The sequence below is a fragment of the Parasteatoda tepidariorum genome, chromosome X1, assembly GCF_043381705.1.
Source record: "Parasteatoda tepidariorum isolate YZ-2023 chromosome X1, CAS_Ptep_4.0, whole genome shotgun sequence".
Lineage (NCBI taxonomy): Eukaryota > Metazoa > Arthropoda > Arachnida > Araneae > Theridiidae > Parasteatoda > Parasteatoda tepidariorum.
Window position 1 is genome coordinate 4,934,451 of NC_092214.1, and position 22,743 is coordinate 4,957,193.

General features: G+C 29.4%; 1 protein-coding gene across 4 annotated transcripts in view; it reads right to left on the minus strand.

Annotated features, from left to right (window-relative positions):
• The window catches only part of LOC107440096 (SCY1-like protein bma), an 811,210-nt gene that overhangs the window by 63,094 nt on the left and 725,373 nt on the right, over nucleotides 1-22,743 (minus strand). For all 4 annotated transcript variants that reach the window (XM_071187972.1, XM_071187971.1, XM_071187973.1 and 1 more), the window contains 3 exons: nucleotides 15,822-15,938; nucleotides 14,679-14,804; nucleotides 6,908-7,084 (listed from right to left, as the gene is read on the minus strand). In XM_071187972.1, coding sequence (XP_071044073.1) covers nucleotides 6,908-7,084; nucleotides 14,679-14,804; nucleotides 15,822-15,938 — 420 coding nt within the window. The remainder of the gene's footprint in view (nucleotides 1-6,907; nucleotides 7,085-14,678; nucleotides 14,805-15,821; nucleotides 15,939-22,743) is intronic.

Here is a 22,743-nt window from a genome sequence, read left to right on the forward strand (position 1 = left end):
AGTACAAAGTATATTCAAAGTTTTCGTTAAGCCTACTCTGAATATATATATATATATATATATATATACATATATAAAGTGTTAGTCATATTTTTAAGTACAAAATATTTTTAACGTTCTTAGAGGTTCAAATGGTTATTATTTTTACTAGTGCTATGATTAATATTTTCGATTAAATTTTAATAAAAGGCATAATTTTTTTATTATTTTCGGTTGTTATCTTTGGATAACTTTTGTGGGGAATTTGTTATCAAAAGCTGTATATTATTTTGGAACATTTAACAACAAGTAAATGAATTAAGTAAAACTTCCAGTTAGCCGTAAGTAACCTAGTGAACAAAGGACAACTATAAGAATATTTCGCTTTACTGTCGCTCTCAAACTTATCCTAGAGTAACATAGCATTTGCTGGCTTTTTAGCTAAGAGATCGGTTTTCTTCTGTTGATTCATTATGAAAAAAATACTAGAATAATGTAGGAATGAATTACAGTTATAATATGCGAAAAAATGTTTGAAAATACTACTTAGAGAAGCCCTTAAAATTAGGCAAATTAAAAGAAAAAAATATAAAATCAAGGAAATAAAAAAACAGGCATTTTTTATACATAATTTTAATAGTATTACGCATATTGATAAATATAAAGAACATGTTTTTTGAAGTATGATCTGAAATTCCTATAAATTACAGAGTTACAGTGCATATTTTAGCGATGTATTACGGTCGAAAGCAAGCATTTACAAATTTCAAAAACATTTTTATTAAAAATTTTGTTGCTCATCATGGCTATTTTCTCCGTACCTATTTTTCGTTTCGAACTGTTACTTAATCTAATTTTTAACATTTTATATTAAAAATACTTAAAATCAAATATCTTTTACTTTCTTCAATAAATACGGTTATTTCACTATTTATAATTACAAACAGAAAAATAATTCTTAAAAATGAAGGTTACTTTCAATCATCAAAGCCTTATTCTACTTTTAAGACTCATTTACAGTTATTTTTCAGAAAAAAATATGTATGCATTAAACGTTATATATAAATTAAATATACATTTACGTGTACATTAACCGAGAAAACATTGTAAAATCATAGATAGATTTTTGATGCCATCTTTGTTATCAAAATATTACGTCATCTATTTGCATATGAATTTGCCGACCTGATTACTCACGACACCTACTCCAATGTTCTTCCCTTATTTGATCAGAACATATATGGTATGTTTCCAAAATAAGAAAAGATTGAAATTGACGTAGGAAAAAGAGATGCCATGCATGATTTGATCACGTTTTCTCATAAGATGCCAGCTTCATGCACGGAAGGTTGCGCCGGTAAAAGAGTTCGAATACTAATTCTTCTTGTTGAAGTAAAAGACTGAAGCAAGATAATTGGATTGGTTTGCTCCTGACATGAATAATTTATTATCAAGCGTAATATTATATATTTTTTCTTTAAAGTCATAGATTATCTAAATTAATAATCGTTAAATCCTCTCAAATTAGTTGTTGGTTCTAACCATAATAGTTTTATCTACGAATTTTGAACACGCTTTTTAAGATGTACCATAGGAAAATAGTTATTAAAGTACCAGGTTATTTTGCCTATACAAATAAGTTGGAACACATATTTATCTTCTTTCCGCAAAGTTAAACCATAATATCAGCACATTAAAATCATATTTTCTTGTTTAATTTAATCATGTTTTAGTTTCAGATTGAACCGCATTATTGTGTAATCAAATTTCTGGAAAAAATGCGTTTGCAAGATATCATGGTTAAATTTTGCGCAAGCATAAATTTATGGCAAATTTAGACGATATTTTGGTTCAACATGGTCAAAAAATTAGTCAACATTCTTCAGTGAGCAAATAAATATAGAAAGGAAGAAAAAGAAATCTCTTTGAATAACTTTGGTTCCAATGATCAGATTTTCACTAACAAAAAATATAATCTTAACGATTTAAAGGGTTGATCTTATACGTGCTAATTGGTTAGTGTTAACTAGGACTGGGCTGTAAATCGATGTATCGAGACATATCGATTTAACGCATGTATCGGCAAGACGATACAGCGACTTTCATTCAAGGCGATGCATCAGAAATCTGATTTAAGCCGTCGAGTAAAGACAACGAGCGCGAAACGATACAGCGATATAAGACACGCAAGGATATAAGANTCGATATAAGACGCGCAAGGATCTTCTTGCAACTGATACCGACTTGCGCTGTGGAAGACGATGTTCGTTTTGTTATGTTGAAATGGCCTTGATTGGTGAGCTGTAGAATCAGAATCAAAGTTATGAGAACATATATCGTTATATCGCATGTTCCTTTTCGCGCCTCTTAGCTTTTTATTTCTTCTTTGTCGCGACTTTTCTTGTAGATTATTTTCAGTGGGACTAACTTCGTGATCGCCGATGTTACCTTGTTCTGAAGGCAATCTATTATTGAAAAGAATATATAAAGAGTTTCTTCATTAACTAGATAAGTTTTTTTTAAAAAAAACTTCAGTTTTATTTTTAAATGTGAAAATTATCGACAATCTAATTTAGGCTCCCATAAAGAATTGAATTTGTTAGGTTATTTTTTTACTTTCTTTTAATTTATTAAAAACTTTTTGGATGAAACTTCTAATAATTTAATGAGTTTTTATTACTGATTTTAAATTTATAAATCTTGTTGTTTTTATTTTTAGAAATAAAGTTAAAACAAAATTTATTTTTGTCATTTGGATTTGGACATAAGTCAATCAACTTTGTTTATACAAAAAAATTTGAAAGGTTTGCGTATTTTATTCATTTTTTTAAATCATTTAGCACTTCGTTTTATTAGAGAGTATAATAATTTTTTTTAAAAAATATTCTTTTCATATTATTTGTTAATTAGCTAAATATATTATCGAATATCACAATTTTTTTATTTTTAAGAAATTAAATCTTACTTTGTTTTTCGTTCATAATTCGGTCATTATTTAATTTAATTTAATTATTTATCTGAAATGATAAGGTCCCGCAGTGGACTGATCGTTAAGACACGGTTCCCTGCAGATCACCGAAGTCAAGCATCACTGGCTGCGGTCAGTGTGCGGGTGAGTGACCACTTGGATCAGTCTGCGTAGGGACCGAGGGTGTGCGGTATTGGTCCTCGTTAAACTGTTCTACCGTAAAGTGCTCGACTTCGCGTGCAGGTCGTCGAGCTACCGAAGCGGGGGTGCCATCCCATCTGCAGAGGATCAAAATTGTGATGGCATGTCTTCGGATCATCCTCAGGGATGTTTCCCAGACCGTCGCCAATAGCCCATTGTGCAGCTCTAGTGTGACGTAAATGAACTATAATAGAACTATAATAACTGAAATGATAATAATAAAAAATAGTGTTTTAAAAGCGTTTTTTTTTTCTAAAATTTATTTAGCACTTTGTTTTAAACATACAAATAATTTTTAACGTTTCATTTAGAAATTGAACATTACGATCGAACTTAATAATTATGTAATTATTTATGCATAATAGTACAAGAAAATATTAATTTGTAAAAAACGCTTTAAAAAAAGTTTTTAACACTTTGTTTTACGCGTATTATGAATTTCTAAACAAACATTTCAATAAATATTTTAAGTAAGATTTGTACATTGTAGTCAATTTATTTAATATCTTTCTTAAGCAAAACATATATATCTTCAAATTTATAAATTGATTTAAATCAATCTGAGTATGAAGTTTTAATTGAAATCTGACTTTCTGTGCCTTACAAGTAAATGAAATTCAAAAATACTATATCGCGATACATCGCTATATCACGATGCAAAACTGACGATGCATCACGATATATAATTTCTAATATCGCCCAGTCCTAGTATTAACTATTAATTAAGTTACGATTAAGTTAATATGGCTCTCCTAAAAATAGAGGAAAATAATTTCGTGTACTTGAAAAATTATTTTAGGGATGGACATGCAAGTTTAAAATAGATTTTTTGCAAAATTTTTAGGGTCATTACATTTGGTTTTACATCAACTCTAAATTACTTTTCTAAAGACATTTCACTTGATAAAATAAAACTAATTAAGTACCGCGAGTTGTAAAGAATACTATCATGTAGATGTGAACGTTCATTATCTCTTTTTTTAAACATCTCAAATCCTCAACTGGTGGTTACCACCTTGCAGATGTTGGATTGTCATGCGCGTGTCTAGGACTCATTGAGCTATGCCAGCAGTGGCTTGACTACTCGTTGGGCCTCCCGGACAGACCCATGGTGAGGCACCAGACGACGAGTGACACACTGTTTCTCTGGGTTGGGGGCATGGGGTTGGGGGCATGGCTAAATATTACGAAGTCAAAAAAAAGCTTTTTCTTGACTGTCAATACAGTGGCGACTTAGAAAGGATATAAGGAATTTTAAATTGGAAATTGGAATTTGCAATCTCGTTATAGAGGTAAGGGATTATTTGTTCCAACAGAAATGATGGATAATTTAAAACTTGATCTGCTCAACCTTTGGAAAATGAGATGAATTGGGCAAGCAGTACACGATAGTAGAAATCAAACAACGCTTTATAACTGTGATCCTAGGAAGCAAGTGTTTGGAACAGGCTCCATAGTTCAACAGAAGATTAAAGATTTAATAATTGATTTTAAAGCTAAATAACCTGAATTACGCGAGATTAAGCTAAAAGCCAAATTTTTCAAGTATAGCATAATCAATACATATGCTTGTGAGACCATATTAGGCATATTGTGAGACCATATGTATTTCCCGCTTTTAAAATTTCTTTAGTTTCATAAATTTATTTTTGTAATCATTCTTAATCTAATTTTAATTTAAACCAATTATTAAATTTTTATCACATTTTATAAGAAGTAAATACAAATAGTTTATTCCCTTTTTAACAATCAATGCAGCGGCTAACTTTTTAATTCATTACAAATGTAAAACTCATTAATTCACTGTCGAGACTAAATCAAACATCAAAATATATTTATAACTCTTTATTTCTCTTAGCTCAGAAAGTTTTCAGCTACAGTGTTAAATTATTTCTCACGGTCTTTTGGGTAATTAGTTATAGCCAAAATTGTTTCAAATTAAATATTGATTACAGGGGGGTATGCTTTGTTTTTGGCTAGCTATCTAATTTTTCGATAAATCGAATAATGGATCTCTTCCCATGCTCCTCACTGTCCGTTGAGAACAATTCACTTGACTTTAAATTTAAAATTTTTGGCGTTAGGACTGGGGGGTTTTCAGCCCCTCGGTTCGACCGTTAATAATTCTTTATATGAGAGAATGAATCTCTACATCCCTTTAAGGGACCTTGTCTTTTATTTTATGATTTTAATGCATGGTTATATTATTTTTAATTATATTTACAAAATAAATAAAGCATATATTTTTATTTGATTAATTTTGTTAATTTCACTGGGAAAAAATATCCTTCCTTCGAGGCAACGAAAATATTAATTTCACGACCAATTGTTCAAAAATACTGTAATTAAATTACCTCCACTAAAATTGGACTAACCACCTTCACCATGCTCCAACTGAGGACAAGGAAGAGAAGGAAAATTCTATTTTTTATGAAGTCCACGCATTGTATGCTTTCAGTTCAAAACATGCTTGGCGATGTAAATGCCAAGGTGGGAAGAAAAAGAATGAATTTAGGCCTACCATTGGTGGACATGGCTTGTATAGCGACTCAAACGATATTGGGCAGAAGGTAATATTTTTTGTTGCAGAGCATGATATGGTGGTGACCAGTATTTACTTCCCACATAAGCGTATACATTATTTATTTTGGTGATCGTCAGATTGTGACACTTTTAATCAGATTGACTATGCATTAATTAATGCTAGACATGTTTCAGACTTACTGTATGTCAGATCATATTAAGACGCAAATTTCGATTCAGACCATTATACTGAAAACTAGATCAATATTATCTAATGTCTGTAAAGAGCAAAAGACGATACTGGAGAAATGTTACTGTTAGCTATTAAGGGAGGTAGAAGTAGAGTTGAGATACCAGAAAGACAGTTGTAAACTCGATTAAAACATTAATCTGGAAGATTTGGAAAGTATTGATCAGAAATGGAACTCATTGAAAATGGTTATAATTGAAACCAGCAGCACAGTAGTCAAAGTAAGGAATGATTTGACCGGGATTGTAGGTTTGCTACCGAAAATAAAAATTAGGGATATAAGGATATGCTGCAAAGAAAGCACAGCGGAACAGCAGTAGATGAATACGAATGTGAAAGAAAAATTGAAAAGAAGATTCATAGAGCTAAAGGCAAATTTCTTATGAGAATTTCTTTAACGATGTTAAATACCTTAGAGGAGTAAGGAAGGACAGACCTTTCTATCATGAAATGTATCGTGGATGAAAAATAAATTCTACAAAAAATAGGATAAATATGATATTCTATAATGATGGAGAGAACGTCTAGATGTGCTGATGAATTTTGATCCACACATAGAGAATAGTGAATCAACAAATAGAAATCTTAAGTTTGTTGATTTCTCCTGAAGAAGTGAAAAATGCTATTAAGAAAAAAAATCAACAACGACAAAAAAATCCGTTGGAACCTGACAGTATTCCATCTGATCCAACTGAGTACTTTAAGGTTGCCAGGATCTAGTTGTGCACATTAATTCAAGGAACCAAATTTTCACACTACTGATTTATCAAACCTTAGAAATGTTCAAAACGACACAGATGGCGATCTAATAATTTTTTTTTGTGAAAAATTGACATAAACCGTCCTTCCACCTAGGTCTTAAATTATTTTAAAAATATTATTAGTTTTTTTTTATTGCTTTTTAAGAAAAAACATATTTAAAATGAAAAATTCATCAAATTAACTCGGATGAAAAAAAAAAAGATAAGAATTAAAAAAATACCAACCTGGACAGATTTTGGCATACTAAAAATTGTTCTGAAAACTGGTAAAATTTCATTTTGATATTCTTCTATGGTACTCTCTTCAATCATGAAAAGTAAAGGTTGTAGTGCTGCAGCCAACACTTCGGGTGACTGTAGTTCAGTTTTCAGGGAGGGTAGTACGTGCTGAAACCAAAGTTTCTGAAAAAAAAATGTATTTCATAAATTCAAAGGTTAACAAAACAGAGTGGTGAAAAATTAAAATGATATATATTGTAATTATAATTAATATTTCTATCCTATGTCGGGGAAGATCATTACTCCCAATGACAGATTCTGCATAAATTGTGTATGAGCAGCATAAAGACAGATGAGTGATTCAGTAATAGTGAAGCGTTCACTCTGTAGATGAGAACACAACCCCTTTTATAGCCCCTTGTGGAATAAAAGAGGTTGTCGGGACAAGAAACAACACCAATACGATATAATTCCCCGAGTAAAAAGTTTGCAACATGCTATGGAAGGTTTTGAGGAATCGATCTAAATCATAGCTTCCCTACACTGTCAAAAAGGGTTTCTCAAAATTGAGTAGAAACGTTACAAAATAGATATGAGACAAATAATAGTCACTGTCATTCCAGGTCTTATCATGTAGTTAGATTTAGTTTTAGAAAATGAATGATGTAAGGATTATAAGTGAAAGTTTCCTTTTATCCATCTCCTTGTCAGTCGTATTATTTAAAGCTATAGCGATGATTTAGTGTTCCGTGTGTAGTATGTCCATGGAAGGAACTTCCCTCACCATTCGTCTAGAACATAGATTCTCAACCTTTATAACATTGCCGCCCCTTTAAGGAGCAAAAAACATTTAAACGCCTTCCTCCCTTTGTGGAAATCCAGTTATTTAGAGCATGGGGTCCAGTTATTTGGAGCATGGGGACCAGTTATTTAAAGCTTGATTTTTAAAAAAAATTCATGTGTACGTTAATTGTATAATTTTCTCCCGGCAGGTAATCGCGCTCTATTTGTCATAATCAAAATAAATACGGTAATGAAAAAAATTACAACAAAGAAACCTAAGCTAAAAAAAGTAATTTATTGTTAATTAGATATTAAAAAAACACGCAAAATAAATTATTTTACACTAAAAAGTAGTATCAACGAAGCATTCAAGTAACTATGTCAGTGGAATGATTGTACTTGATGGTTCAGAGCCAGATTCTTAACGTTCGGTTCAATATTTTAGTGAGGTGAAGACGCAAGTCCCCTTGTTGCACAATTTCGAGTCTATTTCTCTTTTTTGTGACAAGAACAGCACTGAATTCACGTTCAACAAGGTAGGAGGAAGGGAAGTCAATAAAATTTTTTTAACGATAGTCCACAGTCCAAGGTAGAGCAGACTAATGTTACCTTGAAACCAAAATTCTGTTAGACTATCAACATTTCAAAGTTTCATTCGTTGAAATTTCGACCAATTCCTCCTAAATCTGAACCTCTGCTGTTTCAATATTCTCAAAAGGGTTCATAACCTATTGAGGAACTTCCAAGGAACAAAATGTCTTTAAAACGGTCAGAAAAGTCCATGTGCAGAGAGACAATATACTACACAATAGACAATATTCTTGTATCATCAGATACAAGAATATTGACTATTCGTTGGTATAGACAATATTCTTGTGTATCATCAGATCGAATTTCTCCATTCTTTTTAAGATACGAGAAGATTGGAAATTGGCTGAACTCAGTCCTGCTAAAATTCGGCTTCCACAAAATGAGTTTTTTTAGAAAAGCAGAAATAACTGATTTTGTAGGGATCAAATTGAGCTCGTCACCTTGAAGATGTAAATTAACGCCATTGAATTTTGCAAATATATCCGCTAACGTTTATCTTAAATTCTAGTAAGCTTTTCCTCAGAGCTACATCTCTGTTTGAGGAATTCAAGGACAGAGTCGAAAAAATTCAAAAACCTATTGAGATAGGAGCCTTTGAAAAACCGGTGAATCTCGGTATGTAGTAGCAAGCGATTGAATTCTTCATTTTTCATACACAGCTGTCTGAATAATCAATCGTTGAGAGCATTACTGTGAATTGCGTTCACAGCAGATATGACGCATTTCAATGACTGATGCAAACGGTCACTGAGTTATTTTCCAACTAAATGCTGTCTGAATTTAGTAAGAAATACAGTACAGCCTACATTACTTGGCAATATTGATTCATCAACTTGAAGGGAAAATTCATTGGATATCAAAAGTTAGCATTAAGAATTTTCAACGTCTTCAGCCATCCCATCAATTCGTCGCAGCTCTGTATCGTTGCTTAATGGGATATTTTTTATTACATTGGGTGCGGCTGGATGGTGTAAAACTGCTTCTTAAACTTGACAAACGGCAGTATCAACTTTGCGCTGATGGTATGAGCTTTCCCAGATTTCGCAATTAATTTTGGTATATTATAAGAAACTATAAAACCATTTTTTGTGACGAGGTTGCAATTAAGCCTGAGACCGAGGGTGCCTTCAGAAACTATTCTTTGATGTTCGTGAAAAATTATAAATCTTTATTTTGTTTGTCAGATGAGTTTTTTGCAAATGCGGAACGGGAAGGTTTCATTACCTTATTAGATAAAATTTTGTTGCAAAGTAACTACACGGGAAGTTGACAATTCGACAACGATTGAACAAATTCAAACTTCAAGTATTGATGACACTTCTTTTTGCTAACTGACATTGTTGGTGGCAACGATGAAAGAAGATCAGCAATTTTTCTCCAAACTAATAAAAAATTATGATAAAGAACTAATTCGCGAACGTCCTTGGCCAAATAGACAATGAAATCGAATCAAAACTAGGTAAAAAACTGTAAGGAAGTTAACGAGAACTATCATAAGAAACACGGCATTCATACTGAAAACGCATGCACTTCAATTTCCTTCAAATGGCCTGAATGAGTCAGAGTCATTTGCGAAATGGCTAGAATGAGTCAGAGACAAAAACTACTGACTCATGGTTCGGAGAATAGGTGTCGCATAAGTTCGTTCTATTGCTGGTACAAATGGTATATCGGATAATCTTAGTTTATTATATTAATGCAATCTTTTTTTGTCCTTAATATTAATTTTAGATTAATTTTAATTATTAAATAAATTTTAATTTCATAATTTTATTTGTAAGTTATAAAATTAAATTTGATTGACGAAACATGCTCATCGCCCAACTACGGCCCAAAACACGTTCACTGCTCCTCAGCATACTCCCACCACCCCCGTTGAGAAACAATGGTCTAGAACAGGGGTGACAAACTGAAAAGCTAACTTGGGCCAAATAAACAATGCTTAACTTTAGGAGGGCCGCAAAAAAAAAAATCAATGTTCATAGAAACAAATATTTTTAATTTGAATAGCATATTGTAATAAGCACATATAAAGTTAAATTATTGTTTGATATTTGACATCTCTTCTCTGCTACTATCTTTCCTATTTCGGGAGAAATTTTTTTGGACGAGACTACTTTCAAAATTGACCCAACATGAGAGTTATTAATGCGGTTTCGGACAGGAGATTTATTTCCATTCATAACAGAAAATAATTGCTTGCACTGATAAGTATTTCCAATCATGGAAATAATTTCATAGGCGAATTTTCGAGCATTTTCAAACCTTGCCGGTAAATATTTGTAAAATTCAGGCACAACCACTTCAATGAATTTTGCCTTCAAATTTGAGTCGCACTGAATCTCAATCACTTCCATTTGCATACTACTGGGTACTGGGTACTGATATTTATTGAGAAAATCGACGAAAACAAACAAAATTTCTTTTCCGAGGAATTAAAATCTTTAAACCTTGTTTAAAATTCCGTTCCAAAAATTGAAATCTTTTCTGCGTATTTTTGATACGATGCAGTATCCCTGGAATGGCAGGTGCCGCAAGCCAATTAGAATTTTACATTTTCGAGCGTACAATTTAAAATGATCCGTATAGTTTATAAATAAAGTATATTATAATTTTATATGCTAGTTTCCTTTCTAATTCACATTTCTAATTTATTTTTACTTTGCATCGGATATATTGACTGGGCCACAAAAATGTTACTCTCGGACCGCGAGTTTGACACCCCTGGTCTAGAATATTGGCGGGGACCATGAGGTTTAACTATCTCAAGTATGGGGGTAGAGTCCATTGTCAAGACAAATTTTGGCTCCGGTCGACGAGAGAAAGGGAATGGGGGCTAGAGAAGATCCCCTCTCTGAAACGCGCTATTTTTTGTTTCTATATTAGCAGGCGCATGAGACTTAGTGGCATAAACAAACTACAACTCTACTTTTCTGTAATACATGACTTCGACTCCATGACTTGACGACATGATTCCGCAAGAAGAAATCATAAGTGTTTAAATTTGAGGAAAAGTAGTAGCCTTTCTGTATCACCTTGTAAATTATATATAAACAAACCAAATGATGAAACAAGCAAATCAACAAATCATGAAAATGGACGAAATTTTGACATTATTGAAGAAAAAAATAATGTTTACTTATTTTTCCCGAGTATCACTTATCACTGGAAACTTATTTTAGTAATAATTTAGTTATCATATATATCATCATTATTAAATCTAAATTCTAAGTTTGTATTTAAAATTTAGTCTTTTCTTTCATTCTTAATTATATATATATATATATAATTATTGTTTCTTTTCTCGCCTCGAATAAAATGGTTTTGCTACCAGNTATATAAAGCAGTTAGTAAATAGTTCATTGTAGCAGTTAGTAACAGTTCATTGAAATCAGAATAAATTAATAATCCATCCAAAGAGTTTAGAAATATAAAGATTACATGGATTTTGAACATTTTTAATATGTTAACTATTTAGCTCGAAGAACTTTCTGATTAAAATGATGAATAAAAAGACTAAAAAAAGAAAAGTGAAACCATCGTTAATTATATTAATGTTCCTTTTCAAGTTTTAAGATTCTTGCAAATTTTTAATTGAATTAGTTTTTTTTACAGCGCATTAACGAATATTCTTTATATTCGTTTGAAACAATAACTTTTTTGCTGTTAAAGGATTAAACTTTCTTTTGGTTTTGCTTATAATAATTAGTTTTGTTCGAACCTTACTTTGTTTCTTTTTGTTTTGTAATTTCTTCGTATTCGAACAGAAAAAGTTTTCCGAAAGAGATTAAAACTACGTATTTTTTATAAACCAAATATTCATCAAAATAATTTGATTAAATTCCTTTATTAGTTCATAATTTTTTTTTGGCGGACTATGAGTTATAACCATTTGAGAAAAGGGTAGCCATCATTAGACAGGGACTCGGAGCTCAAAAAGTTTCGTTGCTTCAACTCCTCTATCAAATAATAAGCCAAAGCTTCAGCTCCTCTAGGACTTCGGTAATTTTATTATATATTTACTATTTTTGAGTTTAAAATTTTAATTTGAAATTTATAATATTAAAAAGAACATTAAAAGAATAGCATGATCATCAGCTCTCACAGAGTTTCGTTTAATTCACGGTTGAATTATTTGTAAATTCTTACGAAAGGAAGATAATCTAAAAAATCATAATTCATTATAAATGTGTTCTTATGCTGAGAATAGTCCTTCTATAGCAACTTGGCTAACGGTCAATATCGTTACATCGTTGCAGGCCTCTTGAATGTCTGTGGCTTATTATTTCTGGATCATGGCGAAATTTAGAGCTTTAGATCCTACCATAGCTATAGGAAAAAAAAAATCTCTGGAGCGTGCCGACTCCAGGCTCCTGCTACAGATGCAGTTTCTGATCATCAGGGAATCTTAATCCTATAAGCTTAATCAGGAGGGGGTAAGAAAATTTAATCGGATAATTTTTATTTTTATTCTTTTTCAATTTTTCTTCATATATCACTGCATGAATCGATTTAAAATTCACCTCCAGTTTTCGGTGTTAAATTAAAATTTCATCTGAAAATAAGTTTCAATAATTATGAAATTGTCTCATTTTATATAATTAATTGATGATCGAAATCTTTTTGTTTTAGCTAAATTGCATATAAATTTTACATCTTGTTATATATTGTAATTTTAAATGTCGGAATCCAAAATTTAAAGCAAAGGGGTTGGATAGTTTTTGAGGAAAAATTATTTAAGAAAGTTATATTTTGTCATTTTTTACAAAAACCATTGACAATTAGTTTAATATATTCGGTGATTACCTTAACTGTTTCCATATACCAGTGTTTCCCAAAGTGTGGTCCGCGTACCCCCAGGGGTACGGGAACAGTTTAGCGGGGGTACGCGTCCTTATGCGAAATATCTTGCAACAAACGAAAATTTCAAAAAAATTCATTTAAAAACAAAGCTAGCCATGAAAATTTACGATTACGTATTTTTCTATTGGCTATTTTTAGCAGAGTTAGCAGTTAATAATTAGTGGTGTCAAGAGCCGGTTGTGATTTTTAACTTTTGTGCAACTTTTTATAGTAAAACAATACATAAATTTTCTTATTAGTGATACACAGCGTTACGAAAAATTTAGAAAGGGTACACAAAAGTCATAAGTTTGGGAAATACTGCCGTATACAGTTAACACAGTTAGAAATTTCATTCCAAAATTACGGTGAAGTAAACGACAGCAGTTTGGCCATCCAATTAATCAGAAAGTTTGCAGTAAAGAACATTTTTCAACGTTACGGTTTTCAAAACGTTTACAACTAATATGGTTAAAAAACCATGAATACACGTTTCTGTAACCATTTATTACTAGCATAGCTGCAATACCGTAAAAAAGAAACTTAACTGGACATTCCAACTAGGCTTTTTGTCGGGTAATTGGCATTTGGATTGAGTTTTGTTTTATCAAATGAATCGTAGATTGCGTTTTAACTTATTGTATCACCGTTCTGTTTCACTGTTGGTTGTTTCACTTCATGTGCTGAAGTCTTCATGTTATGTTCATACGTTGTTTCAGACTGTTCATGTGTTGAGGGAAATAGTAGAAATACTGTGGTGTCAGCACTGGAACTCGAACTTCCTTTCAGTTGGTCTTGAAAATGAGAGAATAGCACTCTCGGATATACTATGTACCCATCTGCAAGGAACTAAGCGGCCTCATTAGGAGGGCCTAATTGGTGTGATAAGACTCTGGTTGTTTAACAGTATTTAGTAAAAGCAGTTAATAAACGGTTTTTCTCAGAGTGAACAGTTTTAAATATCTTCTTATAGTTATTTGATCATTTTATTTGAATATAGTAAAATGACAATTAAATAAATTGTTATTCAACCATTTTTTTCAACAGTTTCTTAACAGAGAATTTGAGCTAATGATTTTACTTGAAAACAAGTTTTAAATGCAAATTTAAAATAGTTAATGTGTTCAACTAAAAACATTTTAACACAATCAAATGTTTTGGTTATTGAGTATTACTCTAATTGTATATTAGAAGAATGCAGTTAAAGAATTTTTGAGCAAAAAGAAGTCTTATAAAATTCATTTAACTCTACAAATGTAGTCTTATTTGATTCTACGAGTTACTTAATCAGGACTAGCAAAAACTGTCTGGTTTATTAAGACCTCATTCTTCATTCATTTAGTGTCTAACTTATCTAATTTATTTAAGCAAATAAAAATAAGATTGCATTTTTTCATTTGTGGTAAGCTCGTTTAATTTACTCTTTTTCCTTTTATTAAACGTAATTTTTTAAGCTTATTTATTTTTAACTTTAAACATTTTCATTTCGCTGTTTTAGAAATTATGATGAAAATATCTAGTTTTTTGATATCTTCAGCTTCTAAAATGAAAACTTACTTACCTTTGGAATGCTAAATAATGTTCCTTGTAAGTTATGATAAAAATGAGATTTATGCGTAGAATCTTTCATCTGTATTACATCCAAGTATTGCAAAGCATGCACAGCAGGTTCCATGAAATACTTAATCTGTTATAAAAATATGAGTTTTAATCTTCTACAAATATAAAATCAAATTATAAAAAAAACCAAAAATTATTAAAAATATATTATGATTTTTATAATAATTGAACTTTTTTATAAATAAGTATAGTTTATAATTACTGATAGTTATATAATACTAAAAATGCATAAATTAAAAATACTTAATCGTAAATTAAAAAAAAAGCAAGGCAAACCGTAAATTAATTAAAAAAGCAAAGCATTTCCGCAACAGCCCATTCCGAGGCCAGGAGAGCATGGATGTTAAGTTTCCCCAATTTCATGGCCACCGACTTGATTGGGGCGACGTGATCAGCAATGCGCACAGGCCGCTTTTACTTCCCCGCTTTTACTGAGTGGGATACAAGACGCCACTGGCTCAAACTCAAACTCAGTTCTTCATAATGACCATTCAGTTATTTTACAGTTTATTTAGTTATCTTTCAATTAATATATCTTTTGTTTGGAATAAAAATAAAATAAATTCCATTAGAACAAGAACAAATTTTCTAGCAAAGGATTAAAATTTTTTCAGTCCATAATTTATTTTTTCAACATGAAATTAACTCATAATTTATGATATTGACAAAATGTTATTATCTTCAGAAGTTGAAATAATAAAATTAAATTAATAAAGAGAATGGAAAATTTAGCATTTAATTGTTAAGGAAATTTTTTTATTTAAGTTTTAAATGAATGCATCACTTAAAACCTTTTTTTTCTAAATAAGAAATAAAAATAAAGCACTTACTTTGAGGAGATTTTTGATATCAACTACAATTTCTATTAAGTTAAAATCACAAATGTTTTAGAAATATAAAAAAAAAATAATAATAGAACTATGAGAAGAAAGGAAGTAAGAAGAAAAAACTTAAAGAAGATATGACATCCATTCTTATTATTTATATCAATATAAAAAAGAAGTTATTATAAGCGAATAAAATGTACAACTATTATACCGATGAAATGAGATTTGAAATATGCCGTGAAAATAAATATACAAACCATAGAAAAATTCTGTGAATTGGGCCTCCTTCGAGCATCAATTTCTAAAAGACTTTGAAGTGGTTCTTGAAGATGATGTGGAACTCTATCCAATAACTCGTTCAAATTGGAATCCAACTGTGAGAAAGAAAATATATATAAATAAAATAAGCAAGGAAAGAAATATAAACTTCAATTTTTAATAAAACTATTTCTCAGTTGATTAGAAAGTTTGTATCTCAAATTTCATAATTATACAAATCGTTAACAAATGTTTAATAATTCTTAAAACTATTAATTATTCGGTGATCGGTTTCATATTAAAAAATATGACAATTTTTAAATTTTTTTTAATATTTTATATGCATAATGTGTAGATCACATTTCAGAAACGTATAACGAGATTCCTCTTATTTTGTTATTTTAGTATGAGGTTTTTTCAAAGTTCAGTAATTAATTGCGACTTATTTTCCAGTCGATGCAATAAAACTCATTCCTGCAAAAATTACTTTTTATTCAAATTTAGGCAGTATTAGTAATTATCGAAACATGAAAATCATATTCGCTGCTAAAGTAAAGCTGGGAGAGGTTCCGTACAATCCAACAAAATAATTTTAAAAATAGTAAATATTTGTTAGTTAAACTGGCTATTAATAATGCCGACTATATTTGTTTTTCATGCATTCATTATTATTTTGTTGCTATACTTAGCCCGTTAACGATTTTACATTTTTCAAATAAAATGCCATAAGAGTGTTGAACATTTCATTCAAGGAAATTACATAAAAAGGGGTAATTAATGCATTAAGTTTTGATTTTCGGAATTTTTTTTAACTTGAAAATTAAAATTTCATATTCCATGTAACTCGGACTCCATAATGTACTCAATATTAAAATTTTTTTATCATCATAGAACACAAATCATGTTTATTCATAAAAAGCATATGTAGCTGATCTAAGAGTACGAAATATATATCACAAATACATATATTTATATAATTCTGACATCGTGCTTAAAGTAAAGTATCTCCAGTTACATTAAAAATAGCCTGGTGCAGCCATCTAGAGTGTGAAATTATAAATACATTAAAAATCCGGCCTCAAGAGAAGGATATGTTTAAATCTTTTTGGTGCATCACTTTTGAAAGCTCTAGCCCGGATATATCACGGGCACGAGACATAGGAGACGAAATCTCATCCCGTGAATTTGACGGAAGTGAGAGAGAAGGGATTAAGCAACAGTGTCAGTAAAACTAGGAAAGTTCATTTGCGCAACCTTTTCTCACAGAAGACATAGCGCAAATGGGTTTGAGAGATAAATAATATTAATAACAATATTTAAAGCACTTAAAATAACAATTGCACTTAAATTAAATTGATGTAAGGTATTTAAGGCAAATATCATAACATTAAAAGGAATTATTGAAATTTAATTATGGCTTTTCGTTAAAGAACTAGATAAATTTCAGAAATTTTACTGAAACGGCCACTTAAATTGAAAATATTTTCTCAAACTATTATGCATATTTCCCCAAATCTAAATTTTATTCAAATTTCGATATTTTTACCTATGCATTTTCTTTTTGTATCTGTTGAATTTTCTTCCATTAATAAAAAAATTGAAAATAAGTGTATTTTAGCGGTTTCCGCAAGCATTGCTCAGACTCGTTCTCATTCCTTGTCATCAAAAATAAGCAAATCACTCCTCTCTTTTAATGCTTACGCAATAAGTTGAATAGCCCTTTTCTTTTTACAATTAACTTCTAATGAATCAAGCAATTTCCACCAGGAGAGATTATGTAGAATATTGTATTGCATATCGTATTTCGTATTGCATTAAAATCAATGTTATAAGCTGTTTTTCTTTGTGTGAAGAAATAATGTTTCTCCTTTACTTCAGAATTTCCGGTTTGAAACTAAATTTTGATCTTTGAGAGTATTTAATTTTCAAAATCAAAATAAATTTCTTTATAATATTGCTACCAAAAATCAATGTTTTGGGCTTTCAATTTCCAGAGCTTTATTAAATTTGTATATAGAGATATACCATAAAAAAAACAAGGTTTAGGATTTAATGAAAAAAATGCGCAAATAAATATTGCTTATCTTTTTTCTTAGAGATTACAGGCGTAAAACTAAATTTTGATCTTAGCGAACATTTAAATTTTTAAAATCAAAATAAATTTCTTTACAATATTGCAACCGAAAATCAATCTCTTATCTTTGAAGTGCTTTTGTAAATTTGTGAATAAAGATATACCATAAAAAAGGAGATTTAAAAAAGAAGGTTTAAGAAATAAACAACATCTTTTATGTGCAAAACGTTAAGTTATTTGGTGCAGTATTAATTTTTCTTGTATAGAAATTATTTTCTTTTATCTTGATTTTTGATAAAAAATAAATATTCTTTTAGAAAAAGTTAATAGAATTTCTTTCTTCGCCAAAAATTTCTTAAGCGCTATTTCAGTTTTAAATAATTACTTCCTCAAAGAAACACAATTTTCGTTTTGTTTCAGGAAATGAACAAACAGAAAGACATTTTCCCAGAAAAAGAATAGTATATAAAAAATATGAAAACTCCAGGCTTTTAATCTATTTTTCTTTCCATTTAAAAATAAATTTGCTTTACATATAAATATTTTTAAATTTTTTTGTATATTCATGTTCAGTGCTGGAAGAAATTAAATTGTTTGACATAAAATTTGGAAAACTTTTTTTTCTAATCCGAAACAAATAATTCCTTTCTTAAATTAATTAGGGAACATTTTCAAATTCAAATGATGTCTGCAATTTGTTTGAGAATTGAATTATAAGGAAATATCCTAAATTCTTCAGCTTCTTATCTAATCATTTTCTGAAACTGGCTATAATTATTTTTGATAACTTTATTTTTAAAGGTCGAAAGACATTGGGATCTAGCTTAATAAACATTGAGGAAAAAGTATGGCAAAAACTACTAGAATTTGGTAAAATTTAACGTGTTTCTGGCTAGACGGGAATACTAAAAAGCTCGGTAGTTTTTACCGAAACGCTTTGGTAATGTTTTTTCTGAAATTAACAGGATATTATATTATTATGACATTATCATGGTTGATTATTTCATCATGATATTATACATTATCCTGATTATTCGGTTAAATTTATTTTTCAGTATAGAATTTTGTGTGATAATAAGTACTGAAATTTAAAAAACCAGAATTTCTCGTAAACCGTTATACTATATAAACTGCAAAATTACCAAATGAATGGTTTAAATACAAAATAATTTGGTTTGATTTACCTGAATTGCGTTTTTGTTTTAACTAGAAATTTCTTTACGATTCAGTACAATAATTTTACTAAAAGAAGAAGTGAAAAAAAGGATAACTAAATTTTGTTTTGCTATAATTAATGTTAGATAATAATTTTAAAACATTTAATCTTTATCCATTACTGTAATGAAAAATGAAAAACAGTTTATAAAAATGTAATTTTTGAAGTTTTGTGAAACACAAATCTTATAATTTAAAATTTTTCTCTCCCTTTAAATGCTATAAAGAAATGGATGTGTTTTTTTTAAATATCAGATTTTTCTCTCATACACACTATTTTACAATAATGGAAGATACACTTTCAGTTTTATACATTTTTCAAAATTTTCTCCAGAAATATTTAAAGGATTATTTTGTAACTTTAGAGATGTCTAGTTTATGCGATTTTTCTTACTTAGCAGTAAAATTTGGAGCTTTCAGAATTTGAGAGACCTGCAATAAATTGCGAAAGAAAACAAGTATTTTTTTACACTCTATGTCAGAAAATCAAGCAATAAGTTCTTAACTTGTATTGATTACTTTAGTAGTTATTTTTAATAACCGCATAAAGTTTTGTAAACCTAGATTGAATATTTATGGAGATGTGGACAATTTTTTAAAAAAGTGATTTTTTCGCCTTACGTTTTTTCATATTTTATAGATATTCAATGGAATTAAATAAAGCTTTGAGCAATTTAAGACTAATTACAAAATTGCTGATTTAAAATTTAAAAAAAAAATCGCTAAAAACTGCGCAAGTTATGAGTGTTTAAGCTAGTTCCTTTATACTCTGCATGCAGTGAAAAAATTGAAAAATTTCTTTCTCCATAATTTTGTAGTTAATCGTATCTGGCAACTAATAAAAAGAGTTTGATTTGAATATTTTAAAAAATTTAAAATTTTCAAGTAATTTACTAAGTAGTTTTTCGAACTTTTCAACAAAAGAAAGCTCAAAACGATCAAGGGCTTTTCGCAAATTTTCTTTTGTATCATAAGACAAAATTTAGTAACAAATAATAATACCTTAAAATAATCGCCCGGAAATTAAACTTTGATGGTATAGAGAAAGATAACATGCAAAAGAAAATTTTTAAGTTATACAAATTTTAAGTTACTAGTAAATTAAAATTAAAAATTTTTCAGTTATTCAAATAAAGCATTTATCAATAGTTGCCAAATACGATTCCTTGCAAAATTACAAAAAATTTTAAAGTTTTTTTCCGCGCATGCGCAGCATAAAAGAACTACGCTAACTACTCATATTTTTCGCAGTTTTTAACGAATTTTTCTCAAATTTTAAAGCGATAATTATATACTGCATTTTAAATTGATCCTAAAAATTTTGTTTAATTTTATTGAATATTTCTTGTTGAATTATTTATATTTATTTCATTGCATTTTTTAAATTTTATATTCATATTATTTTAAATTTTATTTAGCAAAAAAACGCAAGGCAAAAAAAAATAGTTTTTATAAAAATGACTATATCTCAATAAATATTTCAGTTAGGTTTTCAAAGATGCGTGAAATTATTGCATAGAATAGCCAGAATCATGGTTATAAGTTACAAATTTATAACTACATTTTATTGCATAGGGTGTTCAAAAATATTTTTTTCAGTTCGGAATTTATTGCCTCTATTTCAAATCTTAAAAAACTTGCACTTATATTTGCCCTAAATTTAACGACAGAAAATCACTGATTTGCATTTCATAGATTGAAAATTTTTGCCCCTCTCTGCGCATTCTCTGTATTTCATTAATTTAACGAGTCCTAAGTGTTGTTGGAGAATAAAACTTTAAAATTTCTCTTCATAGCTGCTATGTAGGATTTTTTACTTAAAGGTCATCTAAAAATTTTCTCTATAGTCTTAGGAATCTTGGAGTCAAAACTCATCAAGGGTATCAAATGTAATTTATTTTTTCAGCAATAAATTTATAATATGATGGGCTACATATAATTTAAATGTGTCACTCAAGTTTTTTTTAAAAATTTTAATATGTTTAATGCAAGAAATAAAATATACATTTAAAACTTAACTTTTAATTCAAGTTACTGTTTTCTTTATTTTACGAAAGGTGAAATTTAAAATTTTTAGAAATTAAATTTTAGTCTATTTCCTATTACCTGTGTTTTATTTATTTTGTGCTGAATTTTTATGCAACATTTCGTCGTAGGCTGAAATGTAACATCTCATTTAAGGACCATTTTGGATTTTTATACACGACTTATTCAACAAAATGCATTTTTAATTTAGGGGGTAATTGAAGTAAATGTAGTCAGATTCTGACATAGGGGTAATCAGATTCTGACATAAAAAATTAGTAATGAACGTACTCATTTTTTTAAAGTTATTATGGAAAGCAATTGAAGAAATTCTCAGACTCAATTTTTAAGGAAAGATTTCAGGAAATCTTTGCTTGATTTACTGGCAAACATAATTATTGAAATTTTTTTTTATTTTTTAAAAATTTACCATATTTTTAAATTGGTGTTTTTTATTCTATAATGTTGAAATTGTATTTGTGTGAAAACTGTTTTTAGATTAACTAGGGAAACTGACTAGAATTTCACAGTTAATCTGAATTTGTGAGGTTAATATAAAAGACAAAAATGACAATTTTCTATTAATAATTTACATGGTGTCCTAAATTAGATTAACAGTTTTCAAAAATTAATAACTGGAAAAAGATATTATTTAAAAAAAACGATTCTTGCTGCAAGTTCATGTGACAGGGAATGAATATTTCCCTCTATAACTTACAGTTTTAGTTCAAAAGCTCTTTGATAGATGGTTCTGAGTTGGAAAATTGTAAATCAATGAAAAATAACTAAGAATTATGTCACACATTTTTGAACTCTTTTAATGAACGTAAATAAAATCACTAGATTTTAGATTTCCACCGTCAGTAATCACATGTTGTAATAGGAGAACGAAATTAGCATACGTAAGGGAAAGAAAAAGAAGGATGCTTCAGCGCCATCTTTCGAAAACTTTTTGAACTAAAACTAAAAATTCTACAGGGTAATTATAACTTGAGTTTATTACAAAGACTTTTTTTTTTACATTAGCCTGAACCATTTTCCTGTTATACAACTAAGAAAACAGTCTTTCTAGTTTAGGACAAAATATACTTTTATTATGCCATTCTATGTATCATTTTCTGTGATAGAAAGCATCGAGACAAAACTTCTGTAAGAGAGATTTGTTATAAAAAAAAATACTTTTTTAATGTGGCATTACTTAGTAAAAGGTACATATTAAAAATAAATTATTAAAATTATATAAACTATGGTTCGAGCATAGACTAAAAAAATCATGTTAATGCTATTAATATGATATATATATGTATATATATATATATATATATATATACCGTAAACCGGGGCGAGTCTACCCATTTTAGTTTTATTTAATTTTCACTATTTTAAATTGCAAATAAATTTTTTTTTACCGACGGAGGACTTAGTTTAGACTCTAAGGAAGATGGAGCTGTAGTAGTTTGATCCGTTTTTATTTATTTGTCGTCTTTTTAACCGACCTGTTCAAACGTCTTTTGAGAGATTTGTATTGAAAATCAGCAAACTTTTAGTTGGTGCTCCGTAAGTATATTATTATTATTACTATTTTCACTTTGGTTAAGTGATAAACT